The 20,060-nt window shown below is 40.5% G+C and overlaps 3 protein-coding genes and 2 long non-coding RNA genes across 6 annotated transcripts in view; 2 read left to right on the top strand and 3 right to left on the bottom strand.

Annotated features, from left to right (window-relative positions):
* The window catches only part of LOC138974108 (uncharacterized), a 116,665-nt gene that overhangs the window by 56,805 nt on the left and 39,800 nt on the right, over positions 1–20,060 (bottom strand). The gene's annotated exons all lie outside the window — the stretch shown is intronic.
* LOC138974074 (uncharacterized) lies at positions 2,766–4,281 on the top strand. Its single transcript, XR_011458288.1, has 3 exons — positions 2,766–2,917; positions 3,649–3,741; positions 3,986–4,281. It is a non-coding gene; the product is annotated as an uncharacterized lncRNA (long non-coding RNA).
* Positions 4,627–18,523, bottom strand: LOC138974071 (myomesin-3-like). The gene is made up of 7 exons (XM_070346775.1): positions 18,386–18,523; positions 14,926–15,217; positions 12,430–12,735; positions 10,837–11,139; positions 9,561–9,866; positions 8,736–8,825; positions 4,627–5,191 (listed from the first exon to the last, which is right to left on the bottom strand). Exons 1-7 carry the CDS (start codon positions 18,386–18,388, stop codon positions 5,019–5,021), a joined length of 1,473 nt encoding a protein of 490 aa, XP_070202876.1. The 5' UTR covers positions 18,389–18,523; the 3' UTR covers positions 4,627–5,018.
* Positions 15,632–17,528, top strand: LOC138974075 (uncharacterized). Its single transcript, XR_011458289.1, has 3 exons — positions 15,632–15,824; positions 16,210–16,288; positions 17,392–17,528. It is a non-coding gene; the product is annotated as an uncharacterized lncRNA (long non-coding RNA).
* LOC138974072 (neural cell adhesion molecule 2-like) lies at positions 16,741–17,786 on the bottom strand. The gene is made up of 2 exons (XM_070346776.1): positions 17,373–17,786; positions 16,741–17,018 (listed from the first exon to the last, which is right to left on the bottom strand). The coding sequence occupies exons 1-2, from the start codon at positions 17,784–17,786 to the stop codon at positions 16,989–16,991; spliced, it is 444 nt and encodes a 147-aa protein (XP_070202877.1). The 3' UTR covers positions 16,741–16,988.

Below are 20,060 nucleotides of genomic sequence, written 5' to 3'. Positions count from 1 at the left end.
ATTATTCATAAAGATTAAATGAGAATTCTTGAATTTTAACTAGAATATTTCGATGTTTTGGTAAGGAATATTCTTGAAAAAGGACTTGAATAATTCTAGAATATTCTTGCCCACTTGAAGAATATTCCTAACATTATTCTAGAATATTCCTGACAATATTCTAGAATATTCCTAACAATATTCTAGAATGACACTAACATTATTCTAGAATATTCTTAACACTATTCTAGAATAATTCAAAAAAGTTCAGGAATATTCATGAATTTATATTCAAGAAGTTTCTTGAATTATTCATAAAGATTAAATGAGAATTCTTGAATCTTAACATTTTTCTGGAATATTCTTGAATCCTGTTAACTTAAAGTATATTCTTGAACATGTCTTAAGTATTCTAGAATATTCAAAACTAGGTTGAAGTTCTACTTCTAGTATACTCTCAACACAATTTTCAGAATGATCTTGGAATATTCTGTGCTGGCATTTAAGAATAAATCCATTAAGAATATATTCTTCATACAAATCAGAATGATAGTACAATTATCTAATGACTAATAACAGAACAAGAATATTTTAAGTGATTTTTTCCTCCATCAATACTTGATACAGCAGACAAAACAAGATTTCATTCAATACTTTATCACATGTAATTTAACGACTCGAAGGATGATAAATCGGTGATGGTTCTTCATTTGGCGAAGAACCTTTCCACTGGTCACACCGGGTGCAGTCTGAATACTGGAGCCGATGCTTTGCAGGTTGCGGATGCCCTGTAAAGTGCAATGAAAATACAATTTTAAATGTCTAAATGTTTCTTTGTTGTGCTTTTTTTCATCATGCTTAAAGAGTCAACAATATGGTCAGGAATCTGTCAAGGTGTCCAAATGCAAAATTCCTGTTCTGGATACTTTTATTACTATGTATTTTGTTCCGTTTTAAAATGACTACAAAATAAACAATACAGTTATGAAGTATTCTTCATGCAGATTCTATCCACACCAAATGTATGACAGTATGTATCAGTCGCCTGGATGCTGAGAACATTAACTGTTCAAGAAATGATGGTTACAAAATCGAAAAATGTTTTGTGAATTTTGTCAAATCAAGGGTTCCATGTCAATGTTTTTATCAAATAAGTCACCATTCATAAAAGTATTTAAACAACTAAATGATAACTTTAGTTAGCTTCATTTCCAGAAATGCCATCCAGAGAGTTTTTGGGGACTGACATGCAACGGGCCAGGAATGAAAGAAATTACAGTATTTAACTAATTTAATTTTCAAAGAGACTTTTTGTTGCGATTCCAAGCCATTTTTTTCTTCAGTTTAGGAATAATTCATTCATCATGTTTTGTGCTTTCATTTAATTATCCCAAATTTTGTTGTGACAAAGGTTTAAATCAATAAATGTTGATTGCCTTCACTTAATTACCTGAGTAAATCTCTTCTTGCATCACTATTCCCATGGCCTTGACTCAGGCTTGAGCACCTCTTGAAGCTCTTGAAAAGACTTAGATGCACTCTCTGACAAGATGTTGATGGGTTAATGGTTTGCAGCTTGTTGCCTTTTGATGCAGCATCTGTAAAAATGAGAAGTGATCAAATTAGAACAACCATTATATATATAATTATAAATGCTCAAGTTTGAATATATATTTATATAAATTTACTAATAAGGGGTAAATACTGAACTGTTTACAAATAATACTAATAGTAATCATCTTTGTTCATGCAGGAATTTCTATAAGTATAAATATATGTTCCTGACCAAACCCAGTCTCCTGTAAAGTCTTGTAATTGACTAGCTAATACTCAGAAGACAATTATTTGAAAAAAATAAAACAATTTAGTGCCGGCTTGCTGATTGACACTTGACTATTAGTATCACTGTCAGACACATATATATATTACAATCAATGAATGATACATGTGCACATTACACTTACACTTTACAGTTACACAGAGACTGAAAAGAATAGACCCTATCGGTATTCCAAGCTCTTGTGATCTCTCGCAAACTTCAGAGCATAGCAAAGCATACAGTACAGTACAGCGATCTCGTGCGAGCTGCACAAGCCAAAGTTCGAAGTTCTGGCCATGTTCAAAGCATAACAAAGAGCGTGTCTCGCGAGAGCTGCTCAGATACCGAAAAGGTCTATAGGTTTGAAACTAAATGAAAGGGCTTGAGTAAAAAGTCATGCAATCCTACCAAAACAAATGATAGTTCAAAATAAACAAATCCTACAGGTCTAACTCAACTGATTTCACTTAAAATCTTGCAAACAAGAGAGAAAGCATTTAATTGTTATTCACTTATTGTAAAAAAAATAAAAAATAAAAACCTAAACCTAGATCCTAGATAGATATATATATATATCTATATGTCACCTAAAACAAACAACAATATCAAACATAAAAGAATTTTTATAAAATTAAAACACCTACCTTTGTTTTTCCTGAGAAAATCAGGATACAGCTTGTTGCCACTCAAGTGAGATCGCTGCTCTTAGTTTCACCCATGGTGCTTTCAGTTTCACTCATCTGTTATTTTTGTGTCTGGCACCTCCAAGTTCAAACTCTTGTTTGGGATGAAGAATACAGCATTTCTTCATGCCTAACAAGTTGACAAATCGGTGGCATGCCATTTTTTCAGATAAATGGAGATTACAAAATCTTTCTCAGTTCTAACAACGTGCTTCCAAAGAATTTGGCGCCTGGTTTCTTAGCTTCCGGTGCCAGAGTTTGTCCACCGGAGTTACTTCCCTTAAAAGCAAAATGGCGACGCTCTGTACACCATGAGGAAAGGGGACTCTTTTGAACGAACTGCTGCAGCTAGAAACCTTTTCTCTGTTGTCTTTGTTGAAGCACTTTTGCATCAAAGCAAAACAACATTGATCCATGCATCATTTCCATGAACTCAGTAAGTATGTTTTGTTTTTGCTTGTTTTTTTCAACACGTGGTACAGATGTAAACATGTGTGTCACTGTGTGACTGTGAAATCGAAACCAGCCTTCAATTTTAAAAGTTTCTTCTTCGATCTGACACATGAGAAATGGCAGATGTATAAAACTTAACTACATTTTAAGCAAAAGTACTGTTTAATCATGTGATGATTTGATTGTTGGGTTTAACGGCCGCCTTTCAGTGTGTCGTCTGTTTGCAAACAGAAAGTCTGCCGTGATTTGCGTTCTGCTGGCACTGTTGGACAGAATAAACGAAACCTGTTGGTTTCAAAGTATAAATTATAGACTGTAACTTCTGCTGAATTTGTTTGAGGTTTGGAACTCACAGATTTGGTATAAATTTGCCGCTAGCAAACTGACTGGTTTGGTCAAAATTAAAAACAGGTTTCTGAAAATGAAATTGAAAAAAGTGCTTCAAATTGTAAACATGCCTGTGGGTATTTACAACAATGACGATTATAACAAATATTCCGAAAGTGTATTGATAGAATTATGTACATTTATGTAAAAAGGTAACATTAACCATTGCATCAAAATTGGTTTGATTGATTGATTGAATGACATTAATGACAAGCAATACGTTTGTAAGTTTTCTGTTCACATTCACTCTAGTTATGATGATCTTTGGAATGTCTGATGTTTGAGTTTATCCTTTGTTAAAACCTTTTTTTGTTTCTTATTTACTAGGTCCAGGAAAGAGGGGTGAAGAAGATATCTGGATGAATTCTCACTGGAAGTACCATGAAGCACATCATAAATAAAATATCACTGGAGGAAAAGGTAAGAGTCCTGTCAACGAACTGTGAAAGTAATTAATCAGCCAGTGAATGAATTAAATCAATTAATGGGCAAAACGTCTCAGAGAAAAATGGCTTATTTCAGATGAAAATGTGTTTTCATCAATAATATACCATATTTACATACCAAAAAGAACAAACTGCGGACATTTAACTCTTCATTTTTGTTCCTTTTTCCAAGTTTTTGAATGAATGATTTTTTGTAAACTGTAGGCATTGTGTTTCAGGCTTTACAGGACACAATGTTGCAAAGCTTCAAGCTGATACTGAGCCTTCTTTTGAATCAAATCCACCATGCCCTGCCACAGACTGACAGTGAAGTTGGCCAAGGGAATCATCCAACAAGGGATGCTGGTGACAGTGACCTTTCCTGGAGAAGCGGTACCGCATCCATGCAGTTCCAGTAGTTCAGAAAAGTGATGACAAATGTTGAAGACACATTCTGCTTGTGAACATTGTTAGCCCAAGATCGACTTGTCATCTATTTCACTTCTTTGTGACAATATAACATTTGAAGAATGAACCAAGTGTTTGTTTGGCTTTATTTTGTAGCATAATTCGAATGTGTAGCAAACACAACCAAAACTATAAGTGGAGAACACAAAATTAAATTAAAAGTGTTTTAAAAATAAGGGATCACAGTTCTTGAACTTTGAAGAAGAATGTTCTTGAATAAGATCATTCTTGAAAAAAAATATTCTAGAACATTGTTGCTGTTCTTGAATTTTGTTCGATATTCTAGAATATTCTACAAGCCAAAAAATTCTAGAATAATGCCAGTTGAAAAATTCTAGAACATTCTAGAACATTCTAGAATATTCTTGAATAAAAAAAAGTTCTTGAACAACGTTTCGCCGGGGATTGGCAGAAATACCAGCTGCAAACCAAGATGATGTAAGCTGCCTCTACAAATACAGAGTAAGGCCTTTAATCTCAACTCAAAAGTTTTCCCTAGAGCTGACCCTTCACCAGTTAGCGCTCTCAAGAGATCAGTCTCTCATTTGCAACTTCTGACCATTATGGGTACCTACTTTGACCTTATTTGCTTGAGACGATTGTAGACACAGTATTTAATGTCCTTCCAGGATCTGTGCTTTAGAACACTACTTTCTGCCTGTTTGAATCTTTCTGCTTCAAGTTTTTGCGGGACTTTATTCATTGAAAAACATGCAGCCAAATGTTTCTCAACTGCAGCAATTTCCTCTTTTTTCCAAGGCATTTTCTTCTGATTTTTTGTTCCATCAGGCCTTCTCTTCTGAGTCAGTGTTTTACCCCCTTTAGCTGATGTACTGGTAGCTGGGGCGATGGTAAGGGAAACATCACCAACGGATGCACAAGCTCCAGCTGTATTTTCATTTGTCTGTCAGACAACAGCTTGGAGCCCCGTTCACCCTCCACGCCAGGCCCAACTTGATCCTCGTAATCATCGTCACCTGAAAAGAAATAAATCATATTTTTCAGATAACTTTTCTTTTCATCCTGATAACAATGTCACCATGGAACCCCTACAATTGACTACACTACATGGATTAAGGGCAGAGGTGGCACGGAATTTTGATCCAAAATGGTCCCATGATGTGATTTGGGTTTTTATCATTTTTAGGCAGTTTGAACACCCTAGAATAACTGCATGTTTATTTTGTCAATTTCATCCTCTTTTTTCAATAAAGTGATGATTTGCAAAGTGAGTGAATGCTAAAAATATGCAGACTTATAACAAAAATCGATTTTTTTCATGGCAGAGCAGCAGCAACATGTCGATGAGTTTGTCAAAGTTATTGCATGCAGCGTACTCAGCGGGAATTTCCGTTTGTTGACGATGTCACAGTCATGGAAATAAAGCCCGTTTGTGTCCCTCAACGGCCGCAACACAAGAGCTGGCGAAGGCTACTTTCACTTGCAAAATGTTCCATATTTGGAAAGTGACCTTTACCTTTGAAAATCTATTCGCTGATTGGTCATTTCCAATAACTTTCAGCCGGGAAGTAGTTCTGCGCATTCGCGCGCACCACATCCGCATAAACACGCGAACCTTATTTCGAATCGGTTCGACGTCTCAAACAGCGATATTTCTCCCAACTCGGCCTCTAAAAGATAAATTCGGCGGGTGTCTATCATGCAAGAGGCAGGGGAAGTTACAACTTGCGGCAGATCGAGCAACGAAGAAAAATAAGCTAGCGGTCGGTGTGAATGTCGAGTCCACGACGCCTGAATAACAGGTACTGAGGTAGGACGTCAGGCCTTGTTTATCTCACATAAACTCCACCTTGACTGTCCCAGTTACATCCTAAAGTACTGCTAATCGAACTTCGGACCCATCTCCCACTCATGTATCTCATTCTTGGTGAAACAATGATATTTTGACTTAGATATTTGCTTCGTTGCAAAATCCAACTTTTCTCATTCAAGGAATGCAACAACTAGGTGCATTTTCCGGTGAATCAAATGTTGGGCTAAATCTTTTGGATTTCATCCCGACTCTATTTCACCAATAAGAAATGTATATACTTTTCTCCCTCTAGATCATTGAATCCCTTGAAATTGTCAGGGAAACATTATGTCTAGAGTTTATTTTGGCAGAAGCCCGACTGACGTCCTGCCTAAAGGCAAAGTTCCATGAGTTTTGGAAAAAATAATGCTTACTTCGAAGCAATTTCCGATCAAAAATCGGCCACTTTTTGTGCAATGGAAACAAGAATTAGCAGAAACCGATATGTCTGCTCCTGCGATAAAACTGAGAACATCAAGAGTAGCAAGTAAAATTCCACACGCCTTTTTTCCAGCTGATCATAATCATTGTACTTGATGTTTCATTGAGTGTTATAGCAACAGTCTGATGTCCATATGTGCAACTTTGGACTGATAGGGGATTGTGAAGAGCACTTGGAGTATAAGAAAATGTCAGTGAAAAGTACCCGCATGCACACATACTCTTGGTTTGTCAATCTGTCTTCACTGTGCGCAGCAAAACACTTCACAAACTTTCAAATGCAATTTTCTCAGAATGTGATTTTCAAGGACGGTAACCACACGGCGATGATCTTCACATCCCATCTACTTGTGGTAGACTACTAATTTTTTTCCCCCAAGCATTTTTACCCATTAAAAGATCCACAGGCAAAAAAATTGCACAAAAGAGTCTTTTTATGTGTTTTTGCTTGATAATACATACAAATATTGCAACCAGTAGAAATTTTTCGTGTCACCTCTCCCCTTAAGACATGAAAGCTAGCAATCATTACCCGCTATTACGAGCTAGTCGTGTGACAGAGAGTTTTCTTGCACACGAGACTGTAGATGTTTCACGACGGCTTTCGCCGGAGTGAAACAGCAGCAGTCGAGTGTGCAAGAACACTCTCTGTCACACGACTAGCTCGTAATGGCGATTATGTCTCACAGCTTCAACAGAGGAGAGAACAAAAACGTTTTGCGTACTCACGCTTGATAAACCTAAACACAGGAGCAGCCATTGTGGAGAGATCTACTTTTTGACGAAAGTGAACGAACAACTATGAATGACGTCTCGGTATATGTGAATGACGTCACAGTCATCGTCAGTGTGTATCTTTTGAAGCATTCCATTCTTCATGACGTCATTCTGTGTCTGCATCCGCGAAATGTTTCAAGTTTGTTCTTTCCGGGGTCTTTGTCATCTATGTTCAGAACTCTGTCCTTCTAGTTTCAGACTAACAGGCCTCCTGAGCTAGCCACTTTCCAAGGGAAGCTAAACTCGCGTATGGAAACAGTACTGTAGTCTGGGATGCCGTTTTCAGTATTCTGAGCGTTGAAGAATTTGTAAAGAGAAGACACGACAACAGCAGGAGAAATAAAAGTCGTGTGTGCATTTTGGGGCTTTTGGAGGGACGATTTCGAGTTTGAATCCGTTCTTGCACATGCTCCAAAGCGTGTAACATACAATCTTGCACACGTTTGCTTTAGTAGTGGCAAAGAAGGAAAGCGTGTGACATAGTAGAATCAGACATCAGAATGAAATTGAACGTAGTTCGCCGCTAGTGCAAAAGGCAGTGAATTAGTGACGAGCCTGTTTGGCGCGGTAGCGATTGCGCTGTGCTTCATAGCACGCTTTACTGTACCTCTTTTCGTTTTAACTTTCTGAGCGTGTTTTTAATCCAAACATATCATATCTATATGTTTTTGGAATCAGGAACCGACAAGGAATAAGATGAAATAGTTTTTAAATCGATTTCGGAAATTTAATTTTGATCATAATTTTTATATTTTTAATTTTCAGAGCTTGTTTTTAATCCAAATATACCCAAACTCACTCATTAGTTTTTAAGCCACCCAGCTGAAATGCAATACCAAACCCCAGCCTTCGTCGAAGATTGCTTTGCCAAAATTTCAATCAATTTAATTGAAAAATGAGGGTGTGACAGTGCCGCCTCAACTTTTACAAAAAGCCGGATATGACGTCATCAAAGGTATTTATCGAAAAAACGGAAAAAAACGTCCGGGGATATCATACCCAGGAACTCTCATGTCAAATTTCATAAAGATCGGCCCAGTAGTTTAGTCTGAATCGCTCTACACACACACACACAGGCAGACAGACACACATACACCACGACCCTCGTCTCGATTCCCCCCTCTATGTTAAAACATTTAGTCAAAACTTGACTAAATGTAAAAAGGTAAAATTGGTACTTCTTTATGGAAATTACAAGATAGGATGACTTACTAGGCAAAGTCTTTACTTTAAATTCCAAACAATTTGCAGACAGACAAGATTACAATTGAATTTAGGCACCCCACGCACAGGTAGTACTGCTCTTGTAGAAGGTCAAGGTTATTGCTTCAGACCAGCTCTTCATGCAGTGTTTACCTGGCTAACACAAGGTAATGGTTGCACTAAAAAAAGTGATTTGTTATGGAAAATGAACGACAATTGAACTTATGTTTTACCATGCTAATGTCTTACGTTTCTCAGTATATTTCAAAATTTGTTCTTTTACTCACTTTCATCCTCACTGTCTGGTTCTGAACAGCTGGGTAAGTAATCAGACTCTGAACCGCCAGGTGAGTAATCTGCATCAGACGAAGCATCATCTGAAACAGACATGAAAAGCATTTTTGCACTCACGCAAATAGCACAATCATAGCACGATGAGATGTACAAAATAAACCCTAATTTTATCCCCTAACCCTGGACAATGCCAGCCTCATTCTTGCAGATACAGAGAGAGAGAGAGAGAGAGAGAGAGAGAGAGAGAGAGAGAGAGAGAGAGAGAGAGAGAGAGAGAGAGAGAGAGAGAGAGAGCCAGACAGACAAACAGAGAGACAGAGAGAGAGAGATAGTACAGTAAAGCAAACACTACATTATTATTAAAAAAAAGAAAAAATTCAATGAAAAGTCATATTTGTACAGTAATAGCTCGTCTGCGTTGGCTTCTTCACACAAAAGTATGTGTTTTCCTCCCAGAAAAGAAAAACACCCAGAAGTACAATTCAAATTAGAATTTTAGAGCCCAGTTTCAGAACATTTGACACAGTTTTAGGTTATTACCAACTGTTGCACTGAAAAAGAATCAGATTGACATCACCTGGTTTCCTCAACAACAAAGTGTGGTTACCTTTAAGGTGGGATAAGGAACAATAACATACGCAAACCTCTATTCACATTGTCCGCATGGGAGTGACCACAAGTATTCAACGAAAATTCAAACCGACAACAGCTTCTACTCTACGTCAGTGTCACAATTTACATCCAAAAATCAACATCTACCAAGGAACTCCTAACAGGGACAAGAAATTTCAACATATATAAGTCCTACAACCCCTCACCTGGAGCTCTCCTGCATGTGACAGGAGCGTCAGACTCCAGCGGTGGGCTGAGACCCTCGTCGTTTTCAGCAAAGATTTTGAAGACGTAGTGGCCTCCTTCCATCAGCTTGTCAATTGTGCAGGAGGTCGTTCCCGGACGCATAGAGTCGGCCTTCACCCACGTCTGGTGCTTGGCCTCGCGACGCTCGATCACGTAGCGCTTAATGGACAGGCCTCCGTCCTTCTCCGGAGCCTTCCATTGGATGGTGACAGACTGGCTGTACACTTCGGTCACTTCCAGGGGTCCCACTGGGGCTGTTGGCACCTCTGCACACAGGAATAGAGCTTGGTGTTAAGCCTGTCCTTAACTGTGCGAAGACGACTATGCGAAGCTGGCTGCACAAAGCTTTAGCACTGAGTTTTGGGTAAAAAAAAGTCTTTGCGCAGTTGACTTTGGGCTACTGCCTTTTCAGTGGAACTCCCTTTTAAGACTTAAAACGTCCACCCTTTTGGGACCCTGTTTCCTCACATTTTCTGTTCCCTTCTTCTTCTTCTTCAACATTTGACGATGAGGGATTGTGTTCCCAACCTCTGAAAGTTTACCCTCATTTATTTTGTACTTTCTCCTTTTTAAGACCTGCTTTTCTCAGACTTGCTGAGGTCTAAAAAGGGGGGTTCCCCTCTGGTGTTTTTGACATTAGAGTCAGCTACAGACATTTGACAAACATAAAACAAGAAGCTGCTATAACTATGTAACCAATCATCTGGATATGCAACAATTCAAAAGCAATGTGGCTGAATGTTAATACTTGGCCAAAAGAATCAAGGAACCATGGGGACCGGCACGGTTGGCCTAGTGGTAAGGCGTCCGCCCCGTGATCGGGAGGTCGTGGGTTTGAACCCCGGCCGGGTCATACTTAAGACTTTAAAATTGGCAATCTAGTGGCTGCTCCGCCTGGCGTCTGGCATTATGGGGTTAGTGCTAGGACTGGTTGGTCCGGTGTCAGAATAATGTGACTGGGTGAGACATGAAGCCAAATATATGTCAAAGCAGCACCGCCCTGATATGGCCCTTCGTGGTCGGCTGGGCGTTAAGCAAACAAACAAACAAACAAACCATGGGATGAGTGCATTGATGTGCAACAGTCAGCTGCTCGCGGTCCTCCAATATTACAAATTGATTCATTGACCCTTACTTATTCTTCACACAAAAAGACAAATATGAATAAAGCCAAATATAAACATACACATACAGAGCAACAAACAAGTAGACAAACAAACGAAACAGACAGCTTACTGTATGGACTCTTTGGCACAACTGGTTCATCCAGCTCTGTGGGTTCGGACAAGCCGGCCACATTTTCGGCCATGATGCGGATGTTGTAAGATGTTCCCTCCTGCAAGTAGATAACCTCTGCAGTGGTCATCTCTCCGCGCGCACGGTCCACATGAGCCCAGGACGTCTTCCAGGTCTCTCGTTTCTCGACGATGTAGTTGGTGATGGCTGAGCCACCATCATTCTTGCTGTGTTTCCAGGTGACGACCACGGAGTCACGACGAATCTCGGACACTTCAAGGTCTTGAGGGGGTGATGCGGGTTCTGGGGAAACAGCAAAATGAATTGGGTGTGAAATGGCATCCAGAAACACCTGATCAAGAGAGGGATATATAGCTTTGACATGCTACACACACACTTAGCCACTTTTATTTCTCTCTCTCAGATACTTCATCATTAAAAGCATGGAAGCTGAAATAAATGGTTCAACAATTTGTTAACAGTCTTCATGTACCTTAGTTGTGTTTTTCTAAATAATAATAAAACAAGAAGGGCAAAGCCCATACGACTCACATGCTTGACCTTGACATAGCAATGACATCATACACAAAGAACTGCTTTACACATTTTTCCTACCAAAATACATGTGACCGAAGGTCAAGGTCATACAACACAAAGCTGTTAATTCAAGACATAGGAAGTACAATGGTGCTTATTGGCTCTTTCTACCATGAGATATGGTCACTTTTAGTGGTTCACTACCTTATTTTGGTCACATTTCATAAGGGTCAAAGTGACCTTGACCTTGATCATATGTGACCAAATGTGTCTCATGATGAAAGCATAACATGTGCCCCACATCATTTTTAAGTTTGAAACAGTTATCTTCCATAGTTCAGGGTCAAGGTCACTTCAAAATATGTATACAATACAACTTTGAAGAGCTCCTGTGACCTTGACCTTGAAGCAAGGTAAACCAAACTGGTATCAAAAGATGGGGCTTACTTTTCCCTATATATCATATATAGGTGAGGTATTCAATCTCAAAAACTTCAGAAAAAATGGGGAAAATGTGAAAAATAGCTGTTTTTTAGGCCGGACGGATGGACGGACGTCCGGCTCGGGTGAGTACATAGACTCACTTTTACTTCGCATGTGAGTCAAAAATGTGAAAAATAGCTGTTTTTTAGGCAACATTTATGGCCTCTGCGACCTTGACCTTGAAGCAAGGTCAAGATGCTATGTATGTTTTTTGGGGCCTTGTCATCATACACCATCTTGCCAAATTTGGTACTGATAGACTGAATAGTGTCCAAGAAATATCCAACGTTAAAGTTTTCAGGACGTCCGGACGGACGGACGACTCGGGTGAGTACATAGACTCACTTTTGCTTCGCATGTGAGTCAAAAAAGATATATTTACTTTTAGTAATACTAAATGCAATTTTTTAGACAGTTGTACAAACTGACTGGTGGACACTTGTGGCTTTTAATAAGCTTCAGGATGAAAGTGTTCAGCTAACTAAACAAATGTAGTCTCTTAACTTTCTCTTGAAACAAATAAGCAACTCAAAAGCATTAAGTACAATAACCGTACACCAACCGCAACCTTACCAAATGGACTCTTGATAGTGACAGGGGATGGCATCTCCAGGAACTCACTGGTTCCCTGTTTGTTGACGGCTGCCACACGGAAATAGAACTCATCTCCAGTGACAAGTCCCTTCAGTGTCCTCGTCGTCTGGTCGTCTGTGGTCTTGTCAGCGTGACTCCATGTCATGCGCATGGCCTCACGCTTCTCAATGATGTAGCCAGTGATGGGCGAGCCTCCGTCATCTTGAGGTGGCTTCCAGTCCAGCTGGACAGAGTCGCGGGTGATGGCCTTTGCTTCCAAAGGTCCCACTGGTTTTCCCGGTGGTCCTAGGAAAACAACATGAAAATTTCATTAAGATGAATTACAAACAACAAAAGATAACTTTGAAGCTCTAAAGGGAAGCATTATATGAGACATCATGTATGGCATAAAAAGACTTACCACAGAAACACAAACACAGAAAAGAGAATAATACATACAAATACAAAGTACAACACAAAGTACCGTATTTGATGAACTACAAGCCGCGACTTTTTTTCAAAAATAATCGCATTGCGGCTTATAAAAAGATGCGGCTAAAACGTTACCTAAACTTGAATAGCATTCACCTAATGGAAGTCGCCGCGGATTTTCATTTCGCTCGATTAGCGATTACCGGTACTTTATTAGCTCTCTACTCAAGACTCGGCGCTTTTCTCTTTCTTTCGCGAATCTTCGTTTGTCAACAAGTCGTCGTGACAAGATAGCGTACAGAGAAACATCGGATGTATCAGGATCTCGCGCGTGCGAGATTTCGTTTTTTTGTGTCTCGCGATAGTTGGAGGAGCGAGAGCCGCCATGTTGTGTTTTCGTCTGCTCGAAATGTGCGCAAAAGTCGTAAATCATCCCAAAAAAGCTTATTCCGGGCGGGACTACATGTGTGTGTTGGTTACAAATTGTGTGTGTGATATTTTTCTTCAAACTTTATCACTTTTCTTCTTTGTTTCACTTGTTTATTCTCGGAGCCGATTTTGCCAAATACCGTACTTTCGTTGCCTGGTTGTTTTGATTGATTGACACGATCTGATTATATTTTTTTCGACGGCGGCTAATATAGTGACGCGGCCTATACGTGGCTCGTCCCAATTTTTTTTTTTAAAGTCGGGGGTGCGGCTTATAAAACGGTGCGTCTTGTAATCCGTCAAATACGGTACAGTAAAACCTGTCAAATAAGGACACCCTTGGGACCAGACAAAAGTGTCCTTATTCTGCAGGTGTCCTTATTAGACAGGTGCAAGTAAACGCGACAAAGTCAAGTTGAGAGAGAGAGAGAGAGAGTACTGCACATGTACATGTACATTTATAAGAAAAACAGAAGCTGTTTAGATTAAACAGAGAAACATTTAATATTGACTGTTGTAAAACAAGTTTAAAAGCTTTTTATCATATCAACTGTATAAATTTAAATTGTTAAAAAGTTACTGGATCTCATTCATACAACACATTCACATTCACTTCATTCTGCACTCATCAGCTTTTGAAAGAATTTGTCCAGCGTTGTCTGAGTGGACCATTGATGGCAATGTGATTCGCACGTTTGGTTGAAAACCACTCGAACACGGCGTCATTTAGCTCTTCGTATTCGGTTGTCTTCTTCGAAACCCATTTCTGGTCAGCACGTCCGTCTCCCGATTCCCACAACTTCATTATTTTTTCCCGATCGACACTGATTTTCGAAATCTGCGTTCTCCCACACCCAAGCTCTTGTGCAATCGTTCGGCATGATTTCCCACTTTCCAGTTGTTTGACAACATTTATCCTTTGTTCTAAAGTCAGCGCATTTCTTCCTTTTCTTGAATTTGAATTTCTTGTTGCCATCTTGTTAAACACGAATCACTCTTTCGAAGAGAAGATACATTCACTCATACACTTTCACTTCCGTTCCGCCGAACACGTTCCACGCGTTGGATTGGCTGCCTTGGAACTCTAGCAGCCAATCAAATGCGTCGACTTAAAACACTCACCAAGAATAGACTCTATCAGTATTCCAAGCTCTCGTAATCTCTCGCAAACTTCAGAGCATAGCAAAGCATGCGGTACAACGATCTCGTGCGAGCTGCACAAGCCAAGGTTCGAAGTTCTCGCGATGTTCAAAGCATAACAAATAGCGTGTCTCGCGAGAGCTGCTCAGATACCGACTAATATCAACTGATCGATTTATCGTCTTCTTCGTCGATCGAACTTCCCAGCTTGCTGTGGATGTCCGTATTTAGCAGGTATATGACTTATTATGGACCCAAAATACGTGTCCGCGTCCGTAATGCCGAGGTGGCCGTAACGTACAGGTGTTTTACAGTGTAAAGCAGTCCGTGCCGAGACTGACTGTCCGTATTCTGCGAGTGTCCGCTAAGTCCAGTGACCGTATTTGACAGTTTTCACTGTACAGAGTTTCGCAAGCTGACAAACATTTTGCTTTTAAACTAAATAGACTTTTTCAACTTGAGATTGACATAAAAAAAAAGGACACAGTGACTTACCAACAGGCCTCTTTGGTGTAACAGCATCCGACTCAAGCGGTTTGCTGGTTCCCACTTTGTTGATGGCGAAGATTCTGAAGTAGTGCTTCTTGTCTGTGGCCAGGTTCTTTGCCTTGGTCTTGGTCAAGTCACCATCAACAATGGTCACCTCTGTCCAGGTTCTGCGACACCTCAATGCGGTAGTTAAGCACAGGGGCACCGCCATCATCTCGAGGCGCACGCCAGTCAAGGACAACACTTGTTGCATCCAAGTGACTGAAGTAGACGGGTCCCGTAGGAGGTTCAGGAACAACTGGAAGATATGTTTGATAGATGGTCAATAAAATGAGTACATCATACTGGCATAATAACCATATCATTCAACAAAGATGTTGATTCCACTAACATTTGTATCAAAATGATTAAATATTGGAACAGCTCTACTGAAAAAAGACAACTGCTGACTTATCTTTTTTTGCTGTAAATGACATTATTGCTGTGGTGTTGTGATTGTAAACTTGTGCAGCCCAATTGAAACAGAGTAAATATTGTTGTGTTCTAATCGTAAACTTGTGTATCAATTCTTGAAATACCATGCTTATTGTATTGTCTTTGCTCCCTACATTGGACTCCATCAATCAGGACAACCATTGCAAAAATTCCACAGTTCAAAACCAAATCAAATGACATTCTCACCAGTTTCCCTTGTTGGTTTGACCAGCTCCTTCATCTCAGTTTCTGGCCCAACTCCCTCCTCATTCTCGGCAGAGACACGGAAGTAGTACTCCTGTCCAGTCACCAAGCCATCCACATCTAAAGTCGTCACTGTGCCCTTGGTGGTTCCGGCCTTAACCCATGAACCCCAGTGCTTGTCGCGACGCTCGACGATGTAGGACTTGATCGGCAGTCCTCCGTCGCTGGTAGGTGGCTTCCATTTCAGCGACACTGCTGTTTCTGTGACGTCTGTTGCTGTCAGTGATTCTGGGGCTGATGGTTTCTCTGCAGAGACAAGGAGAGATTCATTAGTTTATAGCTATGGAATTACATATTGTGTGGGCCAAAAGCAAGTTTAGAGACTTGAAAAATGATAAAATTCTGTTGTTCCAGCTATGTCTTCAACCACAGCCATTTAAAATATGTCACGAAGTCTTGGTTTTGAGCCTATTATGTAAACCTTCATGTCTTTCTTTTCCTTAAATAAACACACACAAAAACAAGAAAAGCTTGGAGTTATTAAAAGTTATCAGAATAAAAAGCATACTCACTGTAAGGACTCATTGGTGTGATGGCATGTTCCGATTCCAGAGGCTTGGACTCTCCAGCAACGTTCTCGGCCTTGACCCCGACAAGGTCCTGTCCTTCCTGCAGAAGGAGCAGGTCGCAGGTAAGACGGTCGCCAGGGACACGCTCCACCAACGTCCAGCTTGTCTTCCACGTCTCGCGCTTCTCCACAGAGTAGTGAGTGACTGGAGATCCACCGTCCTTCTCTGGTGCCTTCCAGGTGACCTTGAAGCTGGTCTTGGTCACGTCTGATATCACCAGAGGGCCTGTAGGCGGTGATGGTGGGACTGTTGAGAGAAAAGTGGGGTGGTTTAGTAAGTGTGTCACTGGTTGCCTTATCTTTTTTCAACTGACAGGTTGGGTCATGCAAAAAATATACCTGTGGAGTCAAGTAATGATTGCACATCAGAAAGCAAAATGATATTTTAAGTTTGATGTGAGAACTAGCTGTAACAACGCTAAACTGATTCAACAATGCTTGCTGACTAATCCTCAATCTACAACGTCACTGAAATTGCAATTCAACTCACAGATAGGCTTTTCCATTTTCACTGGTTTGGCTGTCTTCTGCTTTTCGCCAATGCCCACATCATTCTCTGCGGACACAGCAAAGAAGTAGTCCTTCTCTCGCTCCAGATCAGCGACAGTGCACCGAGTTCTGAAGCTCTCGACTGTGGTGACCTTCTCCCATTTGTCTGTGCCCTTCAGAGACTTCTCTATGATGTAGCGACGGACCCTGGATCCGCCATCGTTCTCTGGTGGGGTCCACTCCAAGGTCAGGCCGTCCTTGGTGATGTTCTTGATCAGCAATGACGCTGGTGCATCAGGAACACCTAAAGTTTAACAAACATTAGTCAATTTTGTATCAATATGTTTAAGACACATACGTTCAGACAAGAGACAGTAGACCAATGTTGAAAGAAAATATTACATTGGAACCTTTCTAGTAAGACCCTCCATTATATGAGACTCCCTCTACTACAAGACCTGAATTGCTCACATGTTTTCTTCACAGTGTCACTAAATTCACCTCCATTATAGGACTCTCTCTCTATTAAGACCCACATTTCTCAAACTCTACTGACATATCACAATCCCTTCAGCTATTGCTCCATATTTGCAAACACTCGCAGTCCAGTTATTTCAAAGGTTTTCTTCTTATGAAAAGAGACTTTTCAAACACTTACTGAGGATCTTCTTGGGCAGATGGGTTCTCTGGACTGCAGAGGCAGGCTCTGTCCCTCAGCGTTGACTGCGATGATCTGCAGCATGTACTGGCTGTCCGCAACAAGGCCGGTCAAGGTCACTTTGGTTTCTGTCGTCTCCTGGACGGTGGTGAAGGTGGAACGAGGGATGATGCGGGTCTGAACGATGTAGTTGGTGATGGGCGTGCCACCGTCGCTGTCCGGAGCGGTCCAAGACACATCTGCTGATTTATCTGTGACGTTGGACACGCGCAGGCCTGTTGGTGCTGATGGCACATCTGTCAAGAGAAAATTGTGTGATAAGAGTTTGAATGCTGAAGTACTGTTGGTTAAAGACCTGGGGAGCATTGAATGACAATGGGATAGTGAAAAGTTCAGTTTCACGAATGATCGCATTTTAATGATGAGGCTAGACGATCATTACAATATGTGGAAATTAAAGCATGCATGACTCTGGCAACAAAACTTCAAGGATTTTTATTTCTCTGCTGCACTTTCTCTGTTCAACTTGAAAAGAAAAATAGTATATCAAGATTATTGTTTAAGCTGCCTAAATCTAGTTTGTTTGTTTGCTTAACGCCCAGCCGACCACGAAGGGCCATATCAGGGCGGTGCTGCTTTGACATTTAACGTGCGCCTCACACAAGACAGAAGTCGCAGCACAGGCTTCATGTCTCACCCAGTCACATTATTCTGACACCGGACCAACCAGTCCTAGCACTAACCCCATAATGCCAGACGCCAGGCGGAGCAGCCACTAGATTGCCAATTTTAAAGTCTTAGGTATGACCCGGCCGGGGTTCGAACCCCGACCTCCCGATCACGGGGCGGACGCCTTACCACTAGGCCAACCGTGCCGGTTCTAAATCTAGTTAAACTTCCCTTGTTCCTATCAATACATTTTCATGCCAGGATTTAATGCTCTTCATTGAACAATACTGACATTTCTGCTTTGAGACCGAGTTAAAGTAAATCATTCCTTAACCCCAACTCACCATAAGGACTCTTGATCCTAACAGGCTTGTCCATCTCCAGAGGTGGACTGGGCCCAGCCTTGTTCTCTGCCATCACACGGAAGAAGTAGTCTGACCCAGTGGTCAAGTTCTGGATGGTGTTACTGGTCATGTCGGGACTGATCTTGTCCACACGGCTCCAGGTGGAGCGAGGGAACTCGCGCTTCTCCAGCACGTAAGCTGAAAGCGGCAAGCCTCCGTCATCCTCTGGAGCGCGCCACTCGATGGTGGCTGACGTTTTGGTGGTGCTCAGGACCTTGATGGGTCCTTGTGGTCTGGATGGTGGCTCTGGAAAAACCACAAAGGAGTGTTACTGCACTTTGGCAAGAACAGTGTGCATAAAATCAACATAACTCTGCAGAACATTTGTTTCCATTACAAAATAATTATGAGCAAATGTACAGGTTGTCAAATGCTTGTGAAAGATAAAACAGTTAAGATGCACATACAAGTTCAGTTAATGCTTGCAATTCCTGAATATCAGAGACCAGTGCAAACTAAACAAAACATCAATTCTCATAAACATGTTCGCTTTCCGTCAATGTTCTCACCGACGCCATCTTTGTTTAGCAGGCTAAAGCCGACAGCTGAATCGGCCCGTTCATGAATTTTCGGAATGAAGACACTCGGTGAAAGGGAAACTTAGTCCCAAATGGAAAGTTCATATTCGGGTCGAAGGTCCACTTCCTTCGATACGGAGGTTATGTTGTCATTATTTTATCGGAGATTTGATCTGGAAAATCGACTTTAGGGTTGTAGGTAGGACTTTACAGATCGAATCCAATGGAACCACAACAACTACTCTACCCCCCCCCCCCCCCATTTTTTCTCAACGGATTTAGACGATTCAGAAAAATGGTCCTGGGAACGAACTTTTGGGCGGAATTATCTCATCCCTGATTTCAGCTTTGTGACTTAAAAATTAATTAATGACTTTGGTCAAAATCTGAAAATTGTAATCAATTTTTTTTTTATTTACATAAAACGATCCAAATTTACGTTCATCTTACTCTTCATCATTTCCTGATTTCCAAAACATATAAATATGTTATATTCGGATTAAAAACAAGCTCTGAAAATTAAAAATATAAAAATTATGATTAAAAATAAATTTCCGAAATCGATTTAAAAACAATTTCATCTTATTCCTTGTCGGTTCCTGATTCCAAAAACATAGATATGATATCTTTGGATTAAAAACACGCTCAGAAAGTTAAAACGAAGAGAGATACAGAAAAGCGTGCTATGCAGCACAGCGAAACCACTACCGCGCTAAACAGGCTCATCAGTTTCACTGCGTTTTGCACGGCGGACTACGGTCATTGTGAAAAAATGCAGTGCGTCAAGTAATTTGAAGCCTCCCTAAAATGGGGTGTTCAAGCTAGACCTTTTTAAAGGGCAATTTCATAATAACACGATTTTAGAGGTTATCAATTTTTGCACAGAAAGAAAATCAAAATGATGTGAAAGTGAAACTTGGCACCATTACTTTGTCCAAAACAAAGCACCAATAATACAGTGAGTGTGGTTTGTGTGCATTATTCCATTCCAGTTTCCACAGCTTCACATTACTATTGCAATTTGATGCAAGCAAAGAAAAAGAAAGCTCTCAATACTAAAACCATGTATCCTTTGTTCAGATCTAGTACGGTACTTC

This window comes from Littorina saxatilis, linkage group LG8 (assembly GCF_037325665.1).
Source record: "Littorina saxatilis isolate snail1 linkage group LG8, US_GU_Lsax_2.0, whole genome shotgun sequence".
NCBI lineage: Eukaryota > Metazoa > Mollusca > Gastropoda > Littorinimorpha > Littorinidae > Littorina > Littorina saxatilis.
Note: the sequence above shows the minus strand (reverse complement) of the source record. Positions and strands in the feature narration are given on the sequence as shown.